Source organism: Myxocyprinus asiaticus, chromosome 50 (assembly GCF_019703515.2).
Source record: "Myxocyprinus asiaticus isolate MX2 ecotype Aquarium Trade chromosome 50, UBuf_Myxa_2, whole genome shotgun sequence".
Taxonomy (NCBI): Eukaryota; Metazoa; Chordata; class Actinopteri; order Cypriniformes; family Catostomidae; genus Myxocyprinus; species Myxocyprinus asiaticus.
This window is the reverse complement of record NC_059393.1, coordinates 17,241,354-17,262,664: the sequence shown is the minus strand read 5'-3', so window position 1 is coordinate 17,262,664 and position 21,311 is coordinate 17,241,354. Positions and strand designations below refer to the sequence as shown.

Here is a 21,311-nt window from a genome sequence, read left to right as displayed (position 1 = left end):
TTCTTGAAGAACCACTACATATGTCTTACACTTAAGAAGAGAAATAACCTTCCTTCTTTTTATGGGGTGCCCCAGCCCTTTCACATTCCATGTGGAGAGAGACAATCCACTCATACTAACATTTGACATTTTGACATATTAGAAAAAAATAGATTGTGTGTCAAAAATACAATTATAAAGGCCAGCCGACCTCCATCCCCTTAAAATAATTTGCCTGCTAATCATTACACTGGTCAGAACCCAATTTTTTATGTGTTTATTCCCCACATCAATGACCGCCCCATCGCCCAAAACACAGATTCTGGGACAAAACAAAGTTTCTTGCATTCCTTGAATCAATCACGTTTCTCTTTTGTCAAGTTCGCAAAGTCTGGGAACAAGAAAATGCTGTGGTTCTTACAAGAAAGCCTTCCTTTACTCCTCGCCTTGCGTGACACAAGATCTTTATCAGATGATCTCAGAAATTTGGCCAGAATTGATCGGGCCTGTCTCCTTCCGTCGATCGGCGACCCAGAACCCTGTGAGCTCGCTCGTTTTCCATATCCTGACCCTCTTCGGCCTCAGGAATTCCAACAATACGGACGTTATTCCACCGGCTACAGTTCTCCATGTCCTCCAGCTTCTCCCAGACATGCTCCAAATCCACCTTGGTTGCTAGCGGATTAGCAGATAATTCCCTCTCCAATGACTCCAGATAATTGATTAGTTTCTCGACATAACCCACTTTCGTGACCACATCAGTAAACTTTGCCTCCATGGCAGTGATCGATCAACGTATCACAGCAAGATCCTCCAAGTCAGCAACAACCTTCATCAGCATTGCCGACATATTCAGCATTTCCCACACCTCTCCTACCAAATCGACTCCCGGGCCCACGGCCTGCTCAGGGGTGTCAGCCTGAGCACATAAGTGTCTTTTAATGTCTCCAGAGCCTGAGGATTTTGAATTCTTTGACATATTGTCCTCCTAGAACAGTTATGGTACAGAGTGTATCGAATCTCACTGGATTAAATTATAAAAAGCAGATCTAAAACTAGCAAAGTATGCAGATCTCGCCTTTCACACGACCGATCCTCGCACGGCATCACATGACCTGAGCCCAACACCTTATCCTTGAGCTATCATGTTAAATTGCTAATTTGGTACTAGAAAATCACTTGCCATTATATCAAACACAGCTGAAAGCTGTTTGGTCCATTAAATGAAGCTTAACATTGTCTTTGCGTTTATTTTTGAGTTGCCACAGTATGCAATAGACTGACATGTCTTAAGGTCAATATTAGATCAAAAATGGCAAAAAAGAAACAGCTTTCTCTAGAAACTTGTCAGTCAATCATTGTTTTGAGGAATAAAGGCTATACAATGCTTGAAATTGCCAAAAAACTGAAGATTTCATACAAAGGTGTACACTACTGTCTTCAAAGACAAAGGACAACTGGCTCTAACAAGGACATAAAGAGATATGGAAGGCCAGATGTACAACTAAACAAGAGGATAAGTACATCAGAGTCTCTAGTTTGAGAAATAGACGCCTCACATGTCCTCAGCTGACAGCTTCATTGAATTCTACCCGCTCAACACCGGTTTCATGTACAACAGTAAAGAGAAGACTCAGGGGTGCAGGCCTTATGGGAAGAATTGCAAAGCCACTTTTGAAACATAAAAACAAAAAGAAAAGGTTAGAGTGGGCAAAGAAACACAAACATTGGACTACAGATAATTGGAAAAGAGTGTTAAGGATCTTAACCCCATTGAGATTTTGTGGGATCAGCTAGACTATAAGGTGCGTGAGAAGTGCCCAACAAGACAGATACATCTATGGCAAGTGCTACAGGAAGTGTGGGGTGAAATGTCACCTGAGAATCTGGACAAACTGACAGCTGGAATGCCAAGGATCTGCAAAGCTGTCATTGCTGCATGTGGAGGATTGTTTGATGAGAACTCTTTGAAGTAGTTAAATTTTTTCCAAATTGTAATAGTAATTTTTCACGTTATTAATGTCCTGACTATACACTGTGATCAGTTGAATGCCACTTTGGTGAATAAAAGTACCACTTTCTTTCCATAAGAGCAAAATCTGTACATTATTCCAAACTTTTGGCCACCATTTTAAGTAGATTGCAAAATATTCAGATATATATAAATATAAAAGTAGTTTGAGAGTGTAGAGAGACCTCCTCAATGCAGTGCATTGAAAGTGGATGGTCGCTGCACAGCTCTTCTGCCGCACATTGTTTGCTGCAAATCTCTGTTTGGTGTATCTTTCCCTTCATAATCATGGGTAGTGTAGTTTCTCACCAGGAATTCTACTATTTAACATGATTTTGTAAAAAATGCTGAAATAAATGGAGACTGATGGCTTCAACAGGACCAGATATCACAGATTAACAACATCGGAGCAAAAGGTAGGTCTGTTTTTAAAAAGGTTTTTAAGTTCTCGTTAAAAATGAATTAGCCTATGGAGAAAATGAACACAACTTTTTTCTTTTGAAACCAGATTGTGGTGCACCACACCACAGCATTGTTTAATTATTGATTCTGATTGGTTGACAGAGGGTGTTATCATGTTTATTTTCTATAACTACATGGCTATGAAGTAGTTCCTGGTTTGTTGACCGCATTACAGTTCCATATCACTTTGCTTGGTTCTTTCCAAATTAGTAAATGCAGCTTGGGCTGCTTAAAGCGAGATACTTACTCAACGGTGTAAGGTAGAAGTTCTTCACACAGCAGCATTTTAGAGACACAAACCTGAAAAATAGCTCGAGATAAACACATTATATAGACATGTACGGTGGGAACACTTGTATAACTGTCGAATTACTGAAAATTAATGCACACCCGAGGTACAACAGCCACTCCACTGGCCGCATTACTACCTCAGGTGTGTATTTATTTTCAAGAATTAAATTTTAAATCATCAATTATTTCTTAAATGTACCATAATGATCTTTCAGCACTTGTTTTAATCTAGCTAAACTGTAACCTCTTAGGGAGCAAAGTGGCACTGATGGGTTTAATGTGTCTATCAAGCCTTCAGTGATCTATTACTCGTTGAAAACAATGCAATGTTGCTAACCAGCCATATTTCTCGATCCTTGCAGAGATCTCGCTCATGTTAGGCAGCTTATGGAAGCTTAAAGAACATAATTTTTTAAACTGCAAGTTGGAAAACGGCTTCCTCCACTGTAAATGCAACTCTACCATCATCTCTTGAGGACATTCTTTATAACTTTATTTTTATATTTGTGACTTCATATTTGACATCACTGGGATACAAAAATGGATGGATATCAACTGAAAACATTTGAGATGCTTTAGAAAATCAAATCTAAATGGTGTTAAGCTATTATGCCTCTCACCCATCACACCTTATGTTATTCTTCTGTGATGGTTAAATATCATGTGGTGGGTAAATGATTGACCTGATCTGCGCAGATCTACTCTGGTTGTTGTCTTCACATGCATGTTAAGATAACGGTTTCCTGGTTAGGATAACCTAGGGATACAGGTGCTCATATAGTCAACAAGTGATAGCTTAAGGGAATTAATGTGCATTTGAAAAATATGGGAAAATCAATCACTGTGCTTCACTGGCTTTTGCTCACCATGGGACAAGTTGTGGCTCAAGCAGGTATGATTCATTTCAATGCTTTTAGAGGAATAAGCTAGAAACTGCGTGCAATAAGAAAATATAATGACCAAGCATTATAGTATAGTAATATCCTGAGCTCATTTTCAATAGTTTGAGATGGTTGAAATTGCAGTTTTTGTCTTTCACTTTGACATCTGTCTCTCAGATAAGGTAGAGCATGCTTTGCCAAACTGGCTTATGGGAATCATCGCTACTGCCGTCTTCCTCTTCCTCCTCTTTGTCACCTTACTCGTAAACAAAGCCTGGTGTGAAACTCCAAGGTAGTCCATCCTGTTCTATATGATTTAAATTTAATATTAAACCTGAAACAGATCTGTATAATTGATGAGGCATAAAAAAAAAAAAAAATGTGATAACACTTTATTATAACTTTCATTAGTATGTCATTTACAAACATTAACAGATAAGTGGTTATTGTAGAATTTCTGGTAACACTTTACAATGAGGTTCTAGATGTATGCTCATGAACTAACAATGAACAATACTGTATACTTTAACAGCATTCATTAATCATGATTAATTTATGTAAACACAATTGTTAGTTGTTAGTTCATAATGCATTAACTAATGTAATGTAGATACATTATACTAAAAATGTAATGTAAAAATTTATAATTTATGCCAAAAATTCGTAATAACCAAGATTAAGTGCAAAGTTTTGATAAACGTTAAAGTTTTGTTCATTAATAGTTAGTTAAAATATATGAAAAGTTTCATAAAATGTCAAATTACTTGAATATAAACATTATGTAATAATGTCTATTAATGTTTTCAACAAATGTTGATTTAAGCAAATATCATTTCTACGGTTATGTGATATATTGTATTTAGCAAATAGTCTCTGGAATCAGATTTGTGTAAATAAAAGTCTATTGTTGACTAAAGCAAACCAGAAGCAGTGATGCCCAATGAATACACCATGACTAATGGATCACCAACCTATGAAAATAGGCTTGATGCAGTCAGGTAATACCTCAACAATGCAGTTATCAATATTTTATAAAGCATTACAGAACCTTTCAGTGGTTCAATTGTCTAGACAAGTAACTGGGAAAAGAAATACACATATCTGTACAAAACCTGGTCATGAAATACACATAATTTACCCATGATCAAAATCGCCAATGTTTATTTGGCCTGAGAAAAATTAAAACTGGGTGTCTCATCTGAGCTGCGATATGTGGTATATTTATGTTTGTAATACGTTAAAATTATGTTTGATGTGATGTTTTGATGTTAAATTTACACTCGTTTTTCCAAGATTACAAGTAATGTTTAACTTGTTAAAAACAAATCATTTTCGTAAATCAATTTACTTTCATACTGTAAGTCAGAATGAGAAAATCATGCTGAAAATTTGTAAAAATTTCTTTTGAAACATGTTTCTCTTTTAAACAGTGGAACTGCAATGCTTGTTTTTCAGGAGAAGTGAATGTACTCAAGTGAACGAAAACATCACTGTTCACCAAACGGATGAAAACATAACTGTCATGTAACTTTAAGGAAATATCTACACTATAATCAGCTGAATCAGCACCCCATATTAACTCTGATTGCTGCTGTAATCTGTTGAATATACTGTATAATTTTAATTGCTGACACAGCTTAACTTGTACCGAAGGTTTGCTCTGTTTTCTTTTTTGTAGAATAACTTTAACTTTAAACATTAATTGTAGTTGATCGTAGAAGCCATTTATTGTACTGTCTGTTGTATCGTTGTACTTTATGCATATTAACATAATATCAGACACACTGTATTTCAGAAATTTGCTCTCAAGCCTCTATACAATCATAATAATAATAATAAAAACAATATATGCTAATAAGCTAATGCAGACATGGCTAGTATTGGATTTTGTTTCTTGAAATATTCTTCTAAAAATCTTCATTCGTGTTCTGTAGAAGACAGAAAGTCATACACATCTGGGATGGCGTGAGGGTGAGTAAATGATGAGAGAATTTTCCTTTTTGTGTGAACTATTACTTTAAATAGTTCTAAAAATATATTTTTACAAACAAAGAATTATAAATAGGCAAAGATAGAAAAACACACAAACCTAGAAATAAACTAGGTTTGAGGATTTACAACAAACATTATGACAAGCAATGAAAAAAATAATTTTAAGATTTGCATATTTCAATATTGTATTGAGTATTCTAAATATTTTAAGTTTTAATCATTTAATGTTGGTAAATATGACACAATTGATGGAATTTTGTTAAGTATATATAAATCTTAAAAATAGTCTAAAATATATTTTTGAGTGTACAAATGAATAACATTCAATTTTGATTCAACAATATTTTTCTTGACTCTGTAAAAAAGGTCAGATTTCCTTACTTTTTTCAATTCAACTTTTCACTCAAATTGTTATACTGAAAATCAACGATTTCTTTTTTAATTAGAAAAATACAGACTTATGAAGTTGAACCCCACTGTATTTTTTTTTATTTCATAACAACAATTTAGAAGTCAAAAGTAAAAAAAAAAATGTCCCGCACATTGGATAACTGATACTTAATAAATGAATTCACATTCATTTTGTATATGTTGATAAATCAGCTTTATTTCAGGCTTAGCTTTTTGTATTGAATGTATGAACTGTACTAAATGGTTTCTTTGGACTTATTACAGTGATATTCGACGGAAACAATGACTGATAGAAAGGTACTACAAATGTTTTCAAATTCACCAAAAAATGAAAATTCTCTATTTACGTTGTTCCAAGCCAGTATGACTTTCTTTTTTTCTGTGGGTTTGGAACAACATGATGACAGAATTGCCATTTTTTGGCTAAACTAACCCTTTAACGATCAACATGATTCAAGTCAGTTTTGTGGTTCACAGCCTAAATCTAAAGATCTAGCAAAGTTAGAAGGAAGACAGCAGACTGAGTTGCATTAGTTTGAAAGGTGATTCAAGACGGGAAGACAGGCATAAGAGACACAGGCAGGTTTTTTAAAGGGATGCAGGAGTAGACGGGTTATAACACACTGTCCACATGGCATGAGAATTCAAGGCATTGTATGAGAGGACAATGTATGCTTCTATATGCTTACAAAATCCTAGTGGATGAGACGGTCTGGATAGGGTTGCCACATGCTGTCTACAGCCTGGAGACCCAGAAACACTTCCTCTAGAAGACAGACTGACACAGGATATCCTCATATTGTGAGGCACGCATACACTGAGACGAGGTGTCATACTAGACATCTTCACAGAGACAATAGCAATGCAAAATCATGTCCCACAAAGGAAAAACTTTTTTTTTTTTTTTTTACAATTAAACACTAGAAATGTGTGCAACTGAATTAATAGTTATAAAAATGTAAAAAAAAAAAAAAAAAAAATCTATGTTATTCGTAAGAATTTCTGTGCAACAACATACAGTATATCAGTAGAGGTTTGACTATAGCAATTTGAAATCCTGCTACAGCAATATAATTGGAGGAGTTCACCTCAAAATGGAAATTCTGTCATTATTTATTCAACCTCATGAAGCAAAATCATCAAATGAATTTCTGTCCGTTCCTTATGCAAAGCTATCGTATGGCTTCAGAAGACTTGTAATGTAGTGCACAAGCTATACAGACTTCTTTTATGACAGCCTGATCTCATGAAAATTACGTGACTGTGGCGACATTTTTGCTCAATGACATTAAGTGGTTCCTTACGTGTATTGCTGCAGTTCCAATGAGAAATGTCCACAGTGTGGCGCTAAAAGCAAGCAGATAAGGTTTTTAAGGTTAATGCTCTATCGAGTTTTAAATCAACAACCTCCCTACCCTAAACTTTCAATCTAAACCTAACGAATAGTAGGGCTGAACGATTAATCAAAATAAAATCGAAATCACCATATGACCCAGTGCGATTATCAAACCAAGAGGGCTGCATTTTCATTAAATAAATATTCTGAACATGCTTCACACTGTTCTGCATTTATTTGCGCAGCTGTTTGTGTTAACGTGCACTGAGCGCATTATTTTTAAAGTGCTCCAAGTTCACTTTAATTGCACATTTGCGTAATTTCACATATGTTTGGCCACTGAAATATACTTTACAAATCTAAAATAACCCCATGACACTGGGTTTTTGTGGACAGAAAGGGAGATGAGAGCATTTCACTATATTAAAATGCTGTTGACAACTAAGCTACAAACAACCGAAACTTCAGTTCATTCCGTTTCCCGCCATAATAAAAGCTTCCACTAATATAAAGGCTTAAGGCTGCAAAGCAATGCTGCAAGCAATACATTACCAATGAATAGTAATAATTGTAATTATTCTTATTATTATAAAATAAAACTATACTTTTATAATAATTTCAGAACTTATTTTTGTTATACTACAAAAATATGATACTCAAGTTGACTGGGTTTAAAAAAAAATTATGAAAAGGGAGCTGACCCTTTCACAAATTAAATTAGACTCCCCCCCAACAAAAATGTACACAGTGGATAGATGCAATGTGATAATGTTTTTTTTCCACTGTGTTTCACTGTTTTATTTATTTATTTAGTTTGGTTCTTTTTAAGAGGCCTCAAGTTTGAATACCATTTCTAGAACAGTATTTCCGGTCAGCATGGGCAAAACATGGTTTAATGGGCAATGGCATGGGCAAAACATTGGTAAAACATGGGTTAATTTTGGTTAAAATGCTTATCATATCACCAGTTCAAAATGAAATATTTATTCAAAATAATCACAATTTGAGTTTTTTTTTTTGTCCAAATCGTTCATGATTCGTATCCCGGTCCCATGAATTGCAAGTGCAATGCTAGCATGCAATTTGATAATGTTTGAACAAGTTCGTAATTTATCGTCTTACAAGTCATGCGCAATTTTGTGATGAACAGGGCGAAAAGTGTTTACAAACTGAAAATTTGCCGTTTTACTTGTGATTTGTGTGAAAGGTAATAAAAGTAATTGTTGTTGTAGCACATCTAATGTTCATTTTTTTTTAACAGTTCATTTTGCCAAAAAAATATAGTAACCTGATTCTATAAAACCAGGTTGATTTATGATATTTGTACTCGAAATTTAAGCTCGACAGCCCCTGACATCATTTTATGGGGGAAAAAAAATCAGCATCAACATTCTGCAAAACACCTCTTTTTGTGTTCCACTGAGAAAAAAACAACAACAACAACAACAACAACAAAAAACATACACTTTTGGAACAACATGAGGGTGAGTAAATGATTACAGAATTTAAATTGGGTGAACTGTTCTGCGAAATATCCATAAAGCTACCCTGCACAAAGTCTTATTGATATGATCTTAATACATTATCTAATACTGGCTAAAAAAAAAACCCAATAAAACATCCCAATCGAATCTGCCTGTTCCAAGGCACATTTACAACCATTTTCAACTATATATCTGTGTCCCTTTTAATGCATATCCATGAAGTAATCAAACCAACTACATTTATTACGAAAAGTAATCTGATTTCTTGCGAATGTTGTGAGTTAGTCTGTGTATAATGTCTGTTGTGTGTTTGTGTGTACCTCAGTTTGAATCAAGAAATTAGTAGAACTAAAAGTTGTCTTATTTAGACTGAAATCATCATTTCAAATGGAGTTTGAAAAGAAGTGTGTGTGTGTGTGTGTGTGTGTGTGTGTATTAGTGCGTGTCTTATATATGCTACTCCAAATTTATCTCCTGGTCTTGAGTTACCAGCACTCACTCCATTAAAATAATCATCTCTAATATTACCACATAATTCACCTACAAATGGAGCAGCTACAGGTCCAAAGACTAAGACAATACAATGTTGTGCAGACACAATACATGTGTGATTTCCCTTTATGATTTAAAATACCAGGTGCACAAGAGTAAAGAGGTGAAGACGGCATCAAGTGCAAACAGTCTCTCTCCATCAGTCCTCACGACCTCATAACAGACCATATCAGGAGGTAAAGGGTCCAAATGATGGCCATCGCTGATGTGATTTGAGCAAAAAGTCTCTTTAAGACATGTGAATGGAGTGTTTGTGTTTTTCAGTGTTTGTGGTCCTTAAAGGGACAGTTTCAGGTATGAGATAATATGAGAGTGAGTACATGACAGAAATTCATTTTTGGGTGAACTGTCCCTTTAATATGGGTGTTTGTGTGTTAGGAGAGCACAGACAGCGTGACGGATCCTCTCTGTTTCTTCAGTATTGCCACAGCTTGTTCATGTGTGACTCCCTCCAGACTCTCTCCGTTCACCGACAGGAGCTGGTCTCCACGCTTCAGACGCCCGTCCACTGCTGCTGCCCCCTGCAGGCAGAATGTGGAATGTTTAGGAATGAGACTCTAATTACATCAACTGAAAAACACTGATCTTTTTTTATTCATTTACAGTATCAAATGTGGCCACAATTGATGATTAATATAAATCAGGGCTACAGGGACGCCCTATCCAGACACTTTCTAAATTCTAAAGACTCAGGGGTGCAGGCCTTATGGGAAGAATTGCAAACAAAAAGCCACCTTTGAAACAGAAAAACAAAAAGAAAAGGTTAGAGTGGGCAAAGAAACACAGACACTGGATAACAGATAATTGGAAAAGAGTGTTATGGATGAACATGCACCTGTGAAACAGTCGTTAAGACACTTACAGCTTACAGACGGTAGGCAATTAAGGTCACAGTTATAAAAACTTACGACACTAAAGAGACCTTTCTACTGACTCTGAAAAACACCAAAAAAAAAGATGCCCAGGGTCCCTGCTCATCTGCGTGAACATGCCTTAAGCATGCTGCATGGAGGCAGATGTGGCTAGGGCAATAAATTGCAATGTCCGTACTGTGAGACGCCTAAGACAGCGCTACAGGGAGACAGGAAGGACAGCTGATTGTCCTCGCAGTGGCAGACCACATGTAACAACACCTGTACAGGTTCGGTACATCCGAATATCACACCTGCGGGACAGGTACAGGATGGCAATAACAACTGCCTGAGTTACACCAGGAACGCCCAATCCCTCCATCAGTGCTCAGACTGTCCGCAATAGGCTGAGAGAGGCTGGACTGAGGGCTTGTAGGCCTGTTGAAAGGCAAGTCCTTACCAGACATCACCGGCAACAATGTCTCCTATGGGCACAAACCCACCTTCGCTGGACCAGACAGGACTGGCAAAAAGTGCTCTTCACTGACGAGTTGCGGTTTTGTCTCACCAGGGGTGATGGTCGGACTCGCATTTATCGTCAAAGGAATGAGTGTTACACCGAGGCCTGTGCTCTGGAGCGGGATCGATTTGGAGGTAAAGGGTCCGTCATGGTCTGGGGCGGTGTGTCACAGAATCATCGGATTGAGCTTGTTGTCATTGCAGGCAATCTTAATGCTGTGCGTTACAGGGAAAACATCCTCCTCCCTCATGTGGTACCCTTCCTACAGGCTCATCCTGACATGACCCTCCAGCATGACAATGCCACCAGCCATACTGCTCGTTCTGTGCATGATTTCCTTCAAGACAGGAATGTCAGTGTTCTGCCATGGCTAGCGAAGAGCCCGGATCTCAATCCCATTGAGCACGTCTGGGACCTGTTGGATCGGAGGGTGAGGGCTAGGGCCATTCCCCCCAGAAATGTCCGGGAACTTGCAAATGCCTTGGTGGAAGAGTGGGGTAACATCTCACAGCAAGAACTGGCAAATCTGGTGCAATCCATGAGGAGGAGATGCACTGCAGTACTTAATGCAGCTGGTGGCCACACCAGATACTGACTGTTACTTTTGATTTTGACCCCCCCTTTGTTCAGGGACACATTATTCCATTTCTGTTAGTCACATGTCTGTGAAACTTGTCCAGTTTATGTCTTAGTTGTTGAATCTTTTTATGTTCATACAAATATTTACACGTTAAGTTTGCTGAAAATAAAAGCAGTTGAAATTGAGAGGATGTTTCTTTTTTTGCTGAGTTATATATATATATATACACACACACACTACCGGTCAAAAGTTTTGAAACACTTACTCATTCTTTACTATAATTTTTTTCTTCTTCACATTTTAGAATAATAGTAAAGTCATCAAAACTATGGAATAACATAAATGGAACTATGGGAATTATGTTGTGACTAAACAAAATCCAAAATAAATCAAAACTGTGTTATATTTTAGCATCTTCAAAGTAGTCACCCTTTGCCTAGAATTTGCAGACATGAACTCTTGACATTTTCTCAACCAACTTCTTGAGGTATCACCCTGGGATGCTTTTTAAACAGTATTGAAGGAGTTCCCATCTACAGGTGCATCTCAATAAATTAGAATGTCGTGGAAAAGTTCATTTATTTCAGTAATTCAACTCAAATTGTGAAACTCGTGTATTAAATAAATTCAGTGCACACAGACTGAAGTAGTTTAAGTCTTTGGTTCTTTTAATTGTGATGATTTTGGCTCACATTTAACAAAAACCCACCAATTCACTATCTCAAAAAATTAGAATATGGTGACATGCCAATCAGCTAATCAACTCAAAACACCTGCAAAGGTTTCCTGAGCCTTCAAAATGGTCCCTCAGTTTGGTTCACTAGGCTACACAATCATGGGGAAGACTGCTGATCTGACAGTTGTCCAGAAGACAATCATTGACACCCTTCACAAGGAGGGTAAGCCACAAACATTCATTGCCAAAGAAGCTGGCTCTTCACAGAGTGCTGTATCCAAGCATGTTAACAGAAAGTTGAGTGGAAGGAAAAAGTGTGAAAGAAAAAGATGCTCAACCAACAGAGAGAACCGCAGCCTTATGATTGTCAAGCAAAATCGATTCAAGAATTTGGGTGAACTTCACAAGTAATGGACTGAGGCTGGGGTCAAGGCATCAAGAGCCACCACACACAGACGTGTCAAGGAATTTGGCTACAGTTGTCGTATTCCTCTTGTTAAGCCACTCCTGAACCACAGACAACGTCAGAGGCGTCTTACCTGGGCTAAGGAGAAGAAGAACTGGACTGTTGCCCAGTGGTCCAAAGTCCTCTTTTCAGATGAGAGCAAGTTTTGTATTTCATTTGGAAACCAAGGTCCTAGAGTCTGGAGGAAGGGTGGAGAAGCTCATAGCCCAAGTTGCTTGAAGTCCAGTGTTAAGTTTCCACAGTCTGTGATTTGGGGTGCAATGTCATCTGCTGGTGTTGGTCCATTGTGTTTTTTGAAAACCAAAGTCACTGCACCCGTTTACCAAGAAATTTTGGAGCACTTCATGCTTCCTTCTGCTGACCAGCTTTTTAAAGATGCTGATTTCATTTTCCAGCAGGATTTGGCACCTGCCCACACTGCCAAAAGCACCAAAAGTTGGTTAAATGACCATGGTGTTGGTGTGCTTGACTGGCCAGCAAACTCACCAGACCTGAACCTCATAGAGAATCTATGGGGTATTGTCAAGAGGAAAATGAGAAACGAGAGACCAAAAAATGCAGATGAGCTGAAGGCCACTGTCAAAGAAACCTGGGCTTCCATACCACCTCAGCAGTGCCACAAACTGATCACCTCCATGCCACGCCGAATTGAGGCAGTAATTAAAGCAAAAGGAGCCCCTACCAAGTATTGAGTACATATACAGTAAATGAACATACTTTCCAGAAGGCCAACAATTCACTAAAAATGTTTTTTTTTATTGGTCTTATGATGTATTCTAATTTTTTGAGATAGTGAATTGGTGGGTTTTTGTTAAATGTGAGCCAAAATCATCACAATTAAAAGAACCAAAGACTTAAACTACTTCAGTCTGTGTGCACTGAATTTATTTAATACACGAGTTTCACAATTTGAGTTGAATTACTGAAATAAATGAACTTTTCCACGACATTCTAATTTATTGAGATGCACCTGTATGTTGGGCACTTATTGGCTGCTGTTCTTTATTATTTGGTCCAAGTCATCAATTTCAAAAACTTTTCTTTTTTTAATTAAATTTTAGTTTTATAATGAAATAAATTAATATGGTGGCACAATTATATTTTGGTCTACAAAACCAATTTCAAACATTTAAGCATACGCCTTCAGATCAAAAGATTTTTAAGATCATGAGAAATATTACAGTCAAGTGTTTCAAAACTTTTGACCGGTAGTGTAATATATATATATATATATATATATATATATACACACACACACACACATACACTATATTGCCAAAAGTATTCGCTCACCCATCCAAATAATTGAATTCAGGTGTTCCAATCACTTCCATGGCCACAGGTGTATAAAACGAAGCACCTAGGCATGCAGACTGCTTCTACAAACATTTGTGAAAGAATGGGCCGCTCTCAGGAGCTCAGTGAATTCCAACGTGGTACTGTGATAGGATGCCACCTGTGCAACAAGTGCAGTCGTGAAATTTCCTCGCTACTAAATATTCCACAGTCAACTGTCAGTGGTATTATAACAAAGTGGAAGCGATTGGGAATGACAGCAACTCAGCCACGAAGTGGTAGGCCACGTAAAATGAGAGAGTGGGGTCAGCGGATGCTGAGGCGCATAGTGTGCAGAGGTCGCCAACTGTCTGCAGAGTCAATCGCTACAGACCTCCAAAGTTCATGTGGCCTTCAGATTAGCTCAAGAACAGTGCGTAGAGAGCTTCATGGAATGGGTTTCCATGGCCGAGCAGCTGCATCCAAGCCATACATCACCAAGTGCAATGCAAAGCGTCGGATGCAGTGGTGTAAAGCACGCCGCCACTGGACTCTAGAGCAGTGGAGACGCGTTCTCTGGAGTGACGAATCACGCGTCTCCATATGGCAATCAGATGGACGAGTTTGGGTTTGGCGGTTGCCAGGAGAACGGTACTTGTCTGACTGCATTGTGCCAACTGTGAAGTTTGGTGGAGGGGGTTTTATGATGTGGGATTGTTTTTCAAGAGCTGGGCTTGGCCCCTTAGTTCCATTGAAAGGAACTCTGAATGCTTCAGCATACCAAGAGATTTTGGACAATTCCATGCTCCAAACTTTGTGGGAACAGTTTGGGGATGGCCTCTTCCTGTTCCAACATGACTGCGCACCAGTGCACAAAGCAAGGTCCATAAAGACATGGATGAGCGAGTTTGGTGTGGAAGAACTTGACTGGCCTGCACAGAGTCCTGACATCAACCCGATAGAGCACCTTTGGGATGAATTAGAGCGAAGACTGCGAGCCAGGCCTTCTCGTCCAACATCAGTGTCTGACCTCACAAATGCGCTTCTGGAAGAATGGTCAAAAATTCCCATAAACACACTCCTAAACCTTGTGGAAATCCTTCCCAGAAGAGTTGAAGCTGTTATAGCTGCAAAGGGTGGGCTGACGTCATATTAAACCTTATGGATTAAGAATGGGATGTCACTTAAGTTCATATGCATCTAAAGGCAGATGAGCGAATACCTTTGGCAATATAGTGTATATATACACACACTGATGGCAGCCAAAAGTTTGGAATAATACTGTTGAAGTCAGAAGTTTACACACACTTAGGTTGAAGTCATTAAAACTCATTTTTTAACCACTCCACATATTTCATATTAGCAAACTATAGTTTTGGCAAGTCGTTTAGGACATCTACTTTGTGCATAATATGAGTAATTTTTCCAACAATTGTTTATTGACAGATTGTTTCACTTTTAATTGACTATATCACAATCCCAGTGGGTCAGAAGTTTACACACACTAAGTTAACTGTGCCTTTCAGCAGCTTGGAAAAGTCCAGAAACTGATGTCAAGCCCTTAGACAATTAGACAATTAGCGCCTAATAGGAGGTGTACTGAATTGGAGGTGTACCTGTGGATGTATTTTAAGGCCTACCTTCAAACTCTTTGCTTGACATCATGGGAAAATCAAAAGAAATCAGCCAAGACCTCAGAAAAAAATTGTGGACCTCCACAAGTCTGGTTCATCCTTGGGAGCAATTTACAAACACCTGAAGGTACCACATTTATCTGTACAAACAATAGTACGCAAGTATAAACACCACGGGACCACGCAGCCATCATACCAATGAGGAAGGAGACATATTCTGTCTCATAGAGATGAACGTAGTTTGGTGCGAAAAGTGCAAATCAATCCCAGAACAACAGCAAAGGACCTTGTGAAGATGCTGGAGGAAACAGGTAGACAAGTATCTATATCCACAGTAAAACGAGTCCTATATCGACATAACCTGAAAGGCTGCTCAGCAAGGAAGAAGCTACAGGTCCAAAACCGCCATACAAAAGCCAGATTACAGTTTGCAAGTACACATGGGGACAAAGATCTTACTTTTTGGAGAAATGTCCTCTGGTCTAATGAATAAAAAATTGAACTGTTTGGCCATAATGACCACTGTTATGTTTTGAGGAAATAGGGTGAGGCTTGCAAGCCAAAGAACACCAACCCAACCGTGAAGCATGGGGGTGGCAGCATCATGTTGTGGGGGTGCTTTGCTGCAGGAGGGACCAGTGCACTTCACAAAATAGATGGCATCATGAGGAAGGAAAATTATGTGGATATATTGAAGCGACATCAAGACATCAACCAAGAAGTTAAAGATTGGTTGCAAATGGGTCTTCCAAATAGACAATGACCCCAAGTGTACCTCTAAAGTTGTGGCAAAATGGCTTAAGGACAGCAAAGTCAAGGTATTAGAGTGGCCATCACAAAGTTCTGACCTCAATCCGATAGAAAATTTGTGGGCAGAACTGAAAAAGCGTGTGCGAGCAAGGAGGCCTACAAACCTGACTCAGTTACACCAGTTCTGTCTGGAGGAATGGGCCAACATTCCAGCAACTTATTGTGAGAAGCATGTGGAAGGCTACCCAAAACGTTTGACCCAAGTTAAACAATTTAAAGGCAATGCTACCAAATACTAACAAAGTGTATGTAAACTTCTGACCCACTGGGAATGTGATAAAAAAAATAAAAGCTGAAATAAATAATTCTCTCTACTATTATCCTGACATTTCACATTCTTAAAATAGTGATCCTAACTGACCTAAGACAGGGAATGTTTTCTACCATTAAATGTCAGGAATTGTGAAAAACTGAGTTTAAATGTATTTGGCTGAGGTGTATGTAAATTTATATATATATATATACATACATATATATACACTGATCAGCCACAACATTAAAACCACTGACAGGAGAAGTGAACAACATTGAGTATCTCATTACAATAGCACCTGTCAAGTGGTGGGATATATTAGGCAGCAAGTGAACAGTCATTTCTTGAATTTCATGTGTTGGAAGCAGGAAAAATGGGCAAGCGTAAGGATCTGAGGGATTTTGACAAGGACCAAATTGAGATGGCTAGATGACTGGGTCAGAGCATCTCCAAAATGGCAGGTCTTGTGGGGTGTTTCCAGTATGCAGTATTTAGTTCCTACCAAAAGCGGTCCAAGGAAGGACAACCGGTGAACTGGCGACAGGGTCATGGGCACCCAAGGCTCATTGATACGCATGGGGAGCGAAGGATAGCCCGTCTGGTCCGATCCCACAGAAGAGCTACTGTAGCACAAATTGCTTGAAAACTTAATGCTGGCCATGATAGAAAGGTGTCAGAACACACAGTGCATCGCAGCTTGCTGCGTATGGGGCTGCGTAGCTGCAGACCAATCAGAGTGCCCATGCTGACCCCTGTCCACCGCCGAAAGCTCCTACAATGGGCACATGAGCGTCAGAACTGGACCACGGAGGAATGGAAGAAGGTGGCCTGGTCTGATGAATCACGTTTTCTTATAGATCATGTGGATGGCCGGGGGCGTCGTTTACCTGGGGAAGAGATGGCAGCAGGATGCACTATGGGAAGAAGGCCGTCGGAGGCAGTGTGATGTTCTGGGCAATATTCTGGTCCTGGCATTCATGTGGATGTTACTTTGACACGTACCACCTACTTAAAGATTGTTGCAGACCACGTACACCCCTTCATGGCAATGGTATTCCCTGATGGCAGTGGCCTCTTTCAGCAGGATAATGCGCCCTGACACACTGCAAAAAAATGTCAGTAATGGTCTGAGGAACATGACAAAGAGTTCAAGGTATTGACTTGGCCTCCAAATTCCCTAGATCTCATTCTGATTGAGCATCTATGGGATGTGCTGGACCAACAAGTCCGATCCATGGAGGCCCCACCTCGCAACTTACAGGACTTAAAAGATCTATGGCTAACCTCTTGGTGCCAGATACCACAGGACACCTTCAGAGGTCTTGTAGAGTCCATGCCTCGACGGGTCAGAGCTGTTTTGGCAGCACGAGGGGAACCTTCACGATATTAGGAAGGTGGTTTTAATGTTGTGGCTGATCAGTGTAAAAAAATAAATAATAATAATAATATTATATATATATATATATATATATATATATATATATATATACACACATATATATACATATACACACACACACAGTATAAATATATATACATACATTTTATTATTTAATAATTTTGTTATTCACTATTTATTATTTCTAAATTTGAGATATAAAATAAACAAAAAGGGAAAAAAGTATTCGGTTTTGAGACAGTCTTTCTAATCTCTTATTATATCTAAACACTTATCTAAGTTATAAACATATCAGGAGTATCAGAAGAAGCGAATCAGATAAACACAACACATATTGCTTCTAAGAGAATATGAAGTGTTGGACAATAATCTTATCAATTAATCTATTCTTGTGAAAAAGTGCACTGTGCGTCCCCTAGTGGCCAAAGCACAAAAAAAAAAAAAAAAGAAAAGAAAAGAAAAGAAAAAAAGAGCAGTTCAGTCAAAGCTAATGAATTACCTTGCCGAAGACTGTTTTTACATAGATGGGAAGATCTCCATGTGGACTACCAAATCCGCCTACGATACTGAAGCCCAGTCCCTCCGAGCCCTTCTCCAGAGTAATGTTTTTTGGCTTTGGGGCCCTTTAGGTAATACAAAGCATGTATAATATAAATATGAGTGATGACAAAAATTCATACTATAAAAACAACATTTTACATAATTGACTGACATCATTGTTAGGCAATGGTTAAGTTCCAACAATAAACAATAGAGCGCAACCGTGCCTTGTTTCCTTAAGTATTTTCCCCATTGATTGTTCCCATAGAGATTTCTTTAAATCCTTCAAAAAAGCGTTCAAAGCCATGAACCCAACAAATTAGCTCCTCCGAGGTGAATCACAACATTACAAATTTTGATTTGAAGCATAAAAGTATTTGAAAATCAGAAAAAAAAAAAAAAAAAAAAACAATGTGCAAGACTGTGTACTTAATGTCTTTTTTAATGAGGGAATGAACTACAGTCCCATGAAGCATTGCGAATGGTGTTATATATCACAACTGATCTAAAGTTGTTGACTGTTGGTAAATAAAAAATATGTTTTTTTTATATTAACAAATATATAATTAGTTTGAGAAGACAGAGAGACTCGATTGCTTCATTCATTGTGGAAACTGGAGGTCGCAGCAGAGCTCTTTTACTGTGCTTTTCCCCCTGTGATGCTCTGATTGGTGGATATTTCTCTGCAGGATCATGGGTAGTGTGACAAATTCCCCTAAACAATTTAAAAAAAAAGGAAATGGAAATAGCGCAGATTGATGGCTTCAACAGAAGTATATACCATTGATTATCATTCATGAAGCTCACGGTAGGTCTGTATTTAATGGTTTATAAGTTATAATTAAAAATCAGTTCCAATATGGAAAAAATGAACACGATTTTTACTTCTGGGGCCAGACTGTTGTGCTCCATAAACAGAACTCACTCTGGTTCAACTGGCTGGACCTCTGGGCTTGTGCTGGGGGCGGAGCTACTGGACAGACTCTCCACTTGACTGGCTATGGCACTGATGTTGGTGTCGGCGATCACCTGCCAAACATGGACATACAGAGATGAGCACATGAGATGAAATGACAGCTCACTTGTTAACTATGCCATTTACAAACACAAAAACAAAGAATTGTACAACAAAGGCTTACTGTACATACAATTGTACAGGCATTATATACACGTCCAAAAACATTCCTCCACAAATTTAATAAATTTGACATTTTCTTACATTCAAACATGTCTGTTTATGTGCGTTTCCACAGATGACTGTCTGCCTGTAGATAATTGGACTCTGCTCTCTATGTTATATATATGTGTGTGTGTGTGTGTGTGTGTGTGTGCGCGTGTTTGGCACTGAAATGCATCCCAGTAATTGTTTAATGTTCTCCTTGGTGAATTCCTGCGCATGAACGCTCGACAGACGGCTCACGTTCAAACGCATCTATTCACACAAAGTCAATGCTCATCAAACCTCTGTCTGTCCTTCAGTGGAATCAGAAATTCCTGCACGTTCTATTGAAATGTTCTCTATCTATTAAACTCTGCGCTTGCTATGAGGGCAGTGGCATATTCATTTGCATATTTAATTAGTATAAAGGCAATTAAAAGTAAAAAAAAAAAAAAAACACAACAACAAATAAAAGCTAATTTATGAAAGAGTCAAAAACACAGTGAAACACTCCCAAGTCATCACACTCAGTTATCAGAGAGAGAGAGAGAGAGAGAGAGAGAGAGAGATAAAGAGAGAGAAAAGAAAGAAATGAAAGAAAGAGAAAAGAAAGAGAGAAAGGTCCTTGCTATGCGGTTGCTTAACACTGTAAAGCCTGACATTATCCTAAGAATTATCCTAAAATGAACATTTTTTGACATTAAACTGTTTTAGTACATTTGACAAAATATAAAAAGAAAATAATATTTGATACATTATTAGGTTTTAAAGGCCCAGCAATTCATTTTTGTGTAGGACATTTGTTTTTTGTTGTTTTTTTTGTTTTTTTTCTTAGCCCATACATGCTACAGTGGTAAATCCTGGGGTATTATCAGAGGACTCCCTGAGCTTTTCAGAGATACCAAATATTTGACAGTTTGGCCATAACAACTTACAACTTGTAAATGTATTACAGTTCAATTCAGCACATCAAATACAAAATGAAAAAAATATAATTTTTTCAATAAACAATTTTTAATTTTTAATAAACAATGTATTTTATGCACCAAACCCTATATTGACATTTAAAAAAGGAAAATTGTAAAAAACAAAAATTCTCTGGGTCTCAGGAACTTATGGTAAGATGACATCATCATAGCTTGTAATGCAAGATAATGAGATATTTATAATGACAGAGCAGGCTGCATATATGAAAATAAACCGAAACATTAGTTCACAATTTAAACATATCTTATAAGTATATGTCAGAATTTTAAAAGTTCTGATTGTTTTATTATTATTATTTTTTATAGTCATGAATGGAATGGAATGGTGATTGAGAGATATACCTCAAAAGCCTATTGCATCAAATTTGATACATGTAACTTCAACATGTTTTTTCAATAAAATAATATACAAAATTTTAACCAAGAATAAGCTCCTTAAATTCAGCATATAAGTAACAATATAATCATTACTGTCACTTTTACTTTATTAAAATAAGCTGTCATTTATCCCAACATAAGAGTGATTTTTGCAGAAGTCTGCTGTCATTTTGAATAGATTGATATAAACATTGAAAGCAATTTTTTTCACAAATAACCCCTTGATGGTGCCATAAACATGTGAAACTTACGTACAATATGTTTTTTGGCTTTTCAGCTTGAACAGAGAGTGAATAAGGAGCCATCAAATGTTGTGTTTCATATTTGATACATACAGCATTATAGGGTTAAAGGTTCTGACTGATTTTTAGCTTGTTGCTGTGCG

The 21,311-nt window shown here is 37.8% G+C and overlaps 1 protein-coding gene across 1 annotated transcript in view; it reads right to left on the bottom strand.

The window, feature by feature from the left end:
* Positions 1-3,985: 3,985 nt before the first annotated feature.
* The window catches only part of LOC127438903 (inaD-like protein), a 163,299-nt gene continuing 145,973 nt past the window's right edge, over positions 3,986-21,311 (bottom strand). Inside the window, 3 exon segments of the mRNA XM_051694807.1 lie at positions 3,986-9,920; positions 18,363-18,486; positions 19,329-19,432. Of these exon segments, the coding sequence (XP_051550767.1) occupies positions 9,774-9,920; positions 18,363-18,486; positions 19,329-19,432 (375 nt within the window). The 3' untranslated portion in view covers positions 3,986-9,773.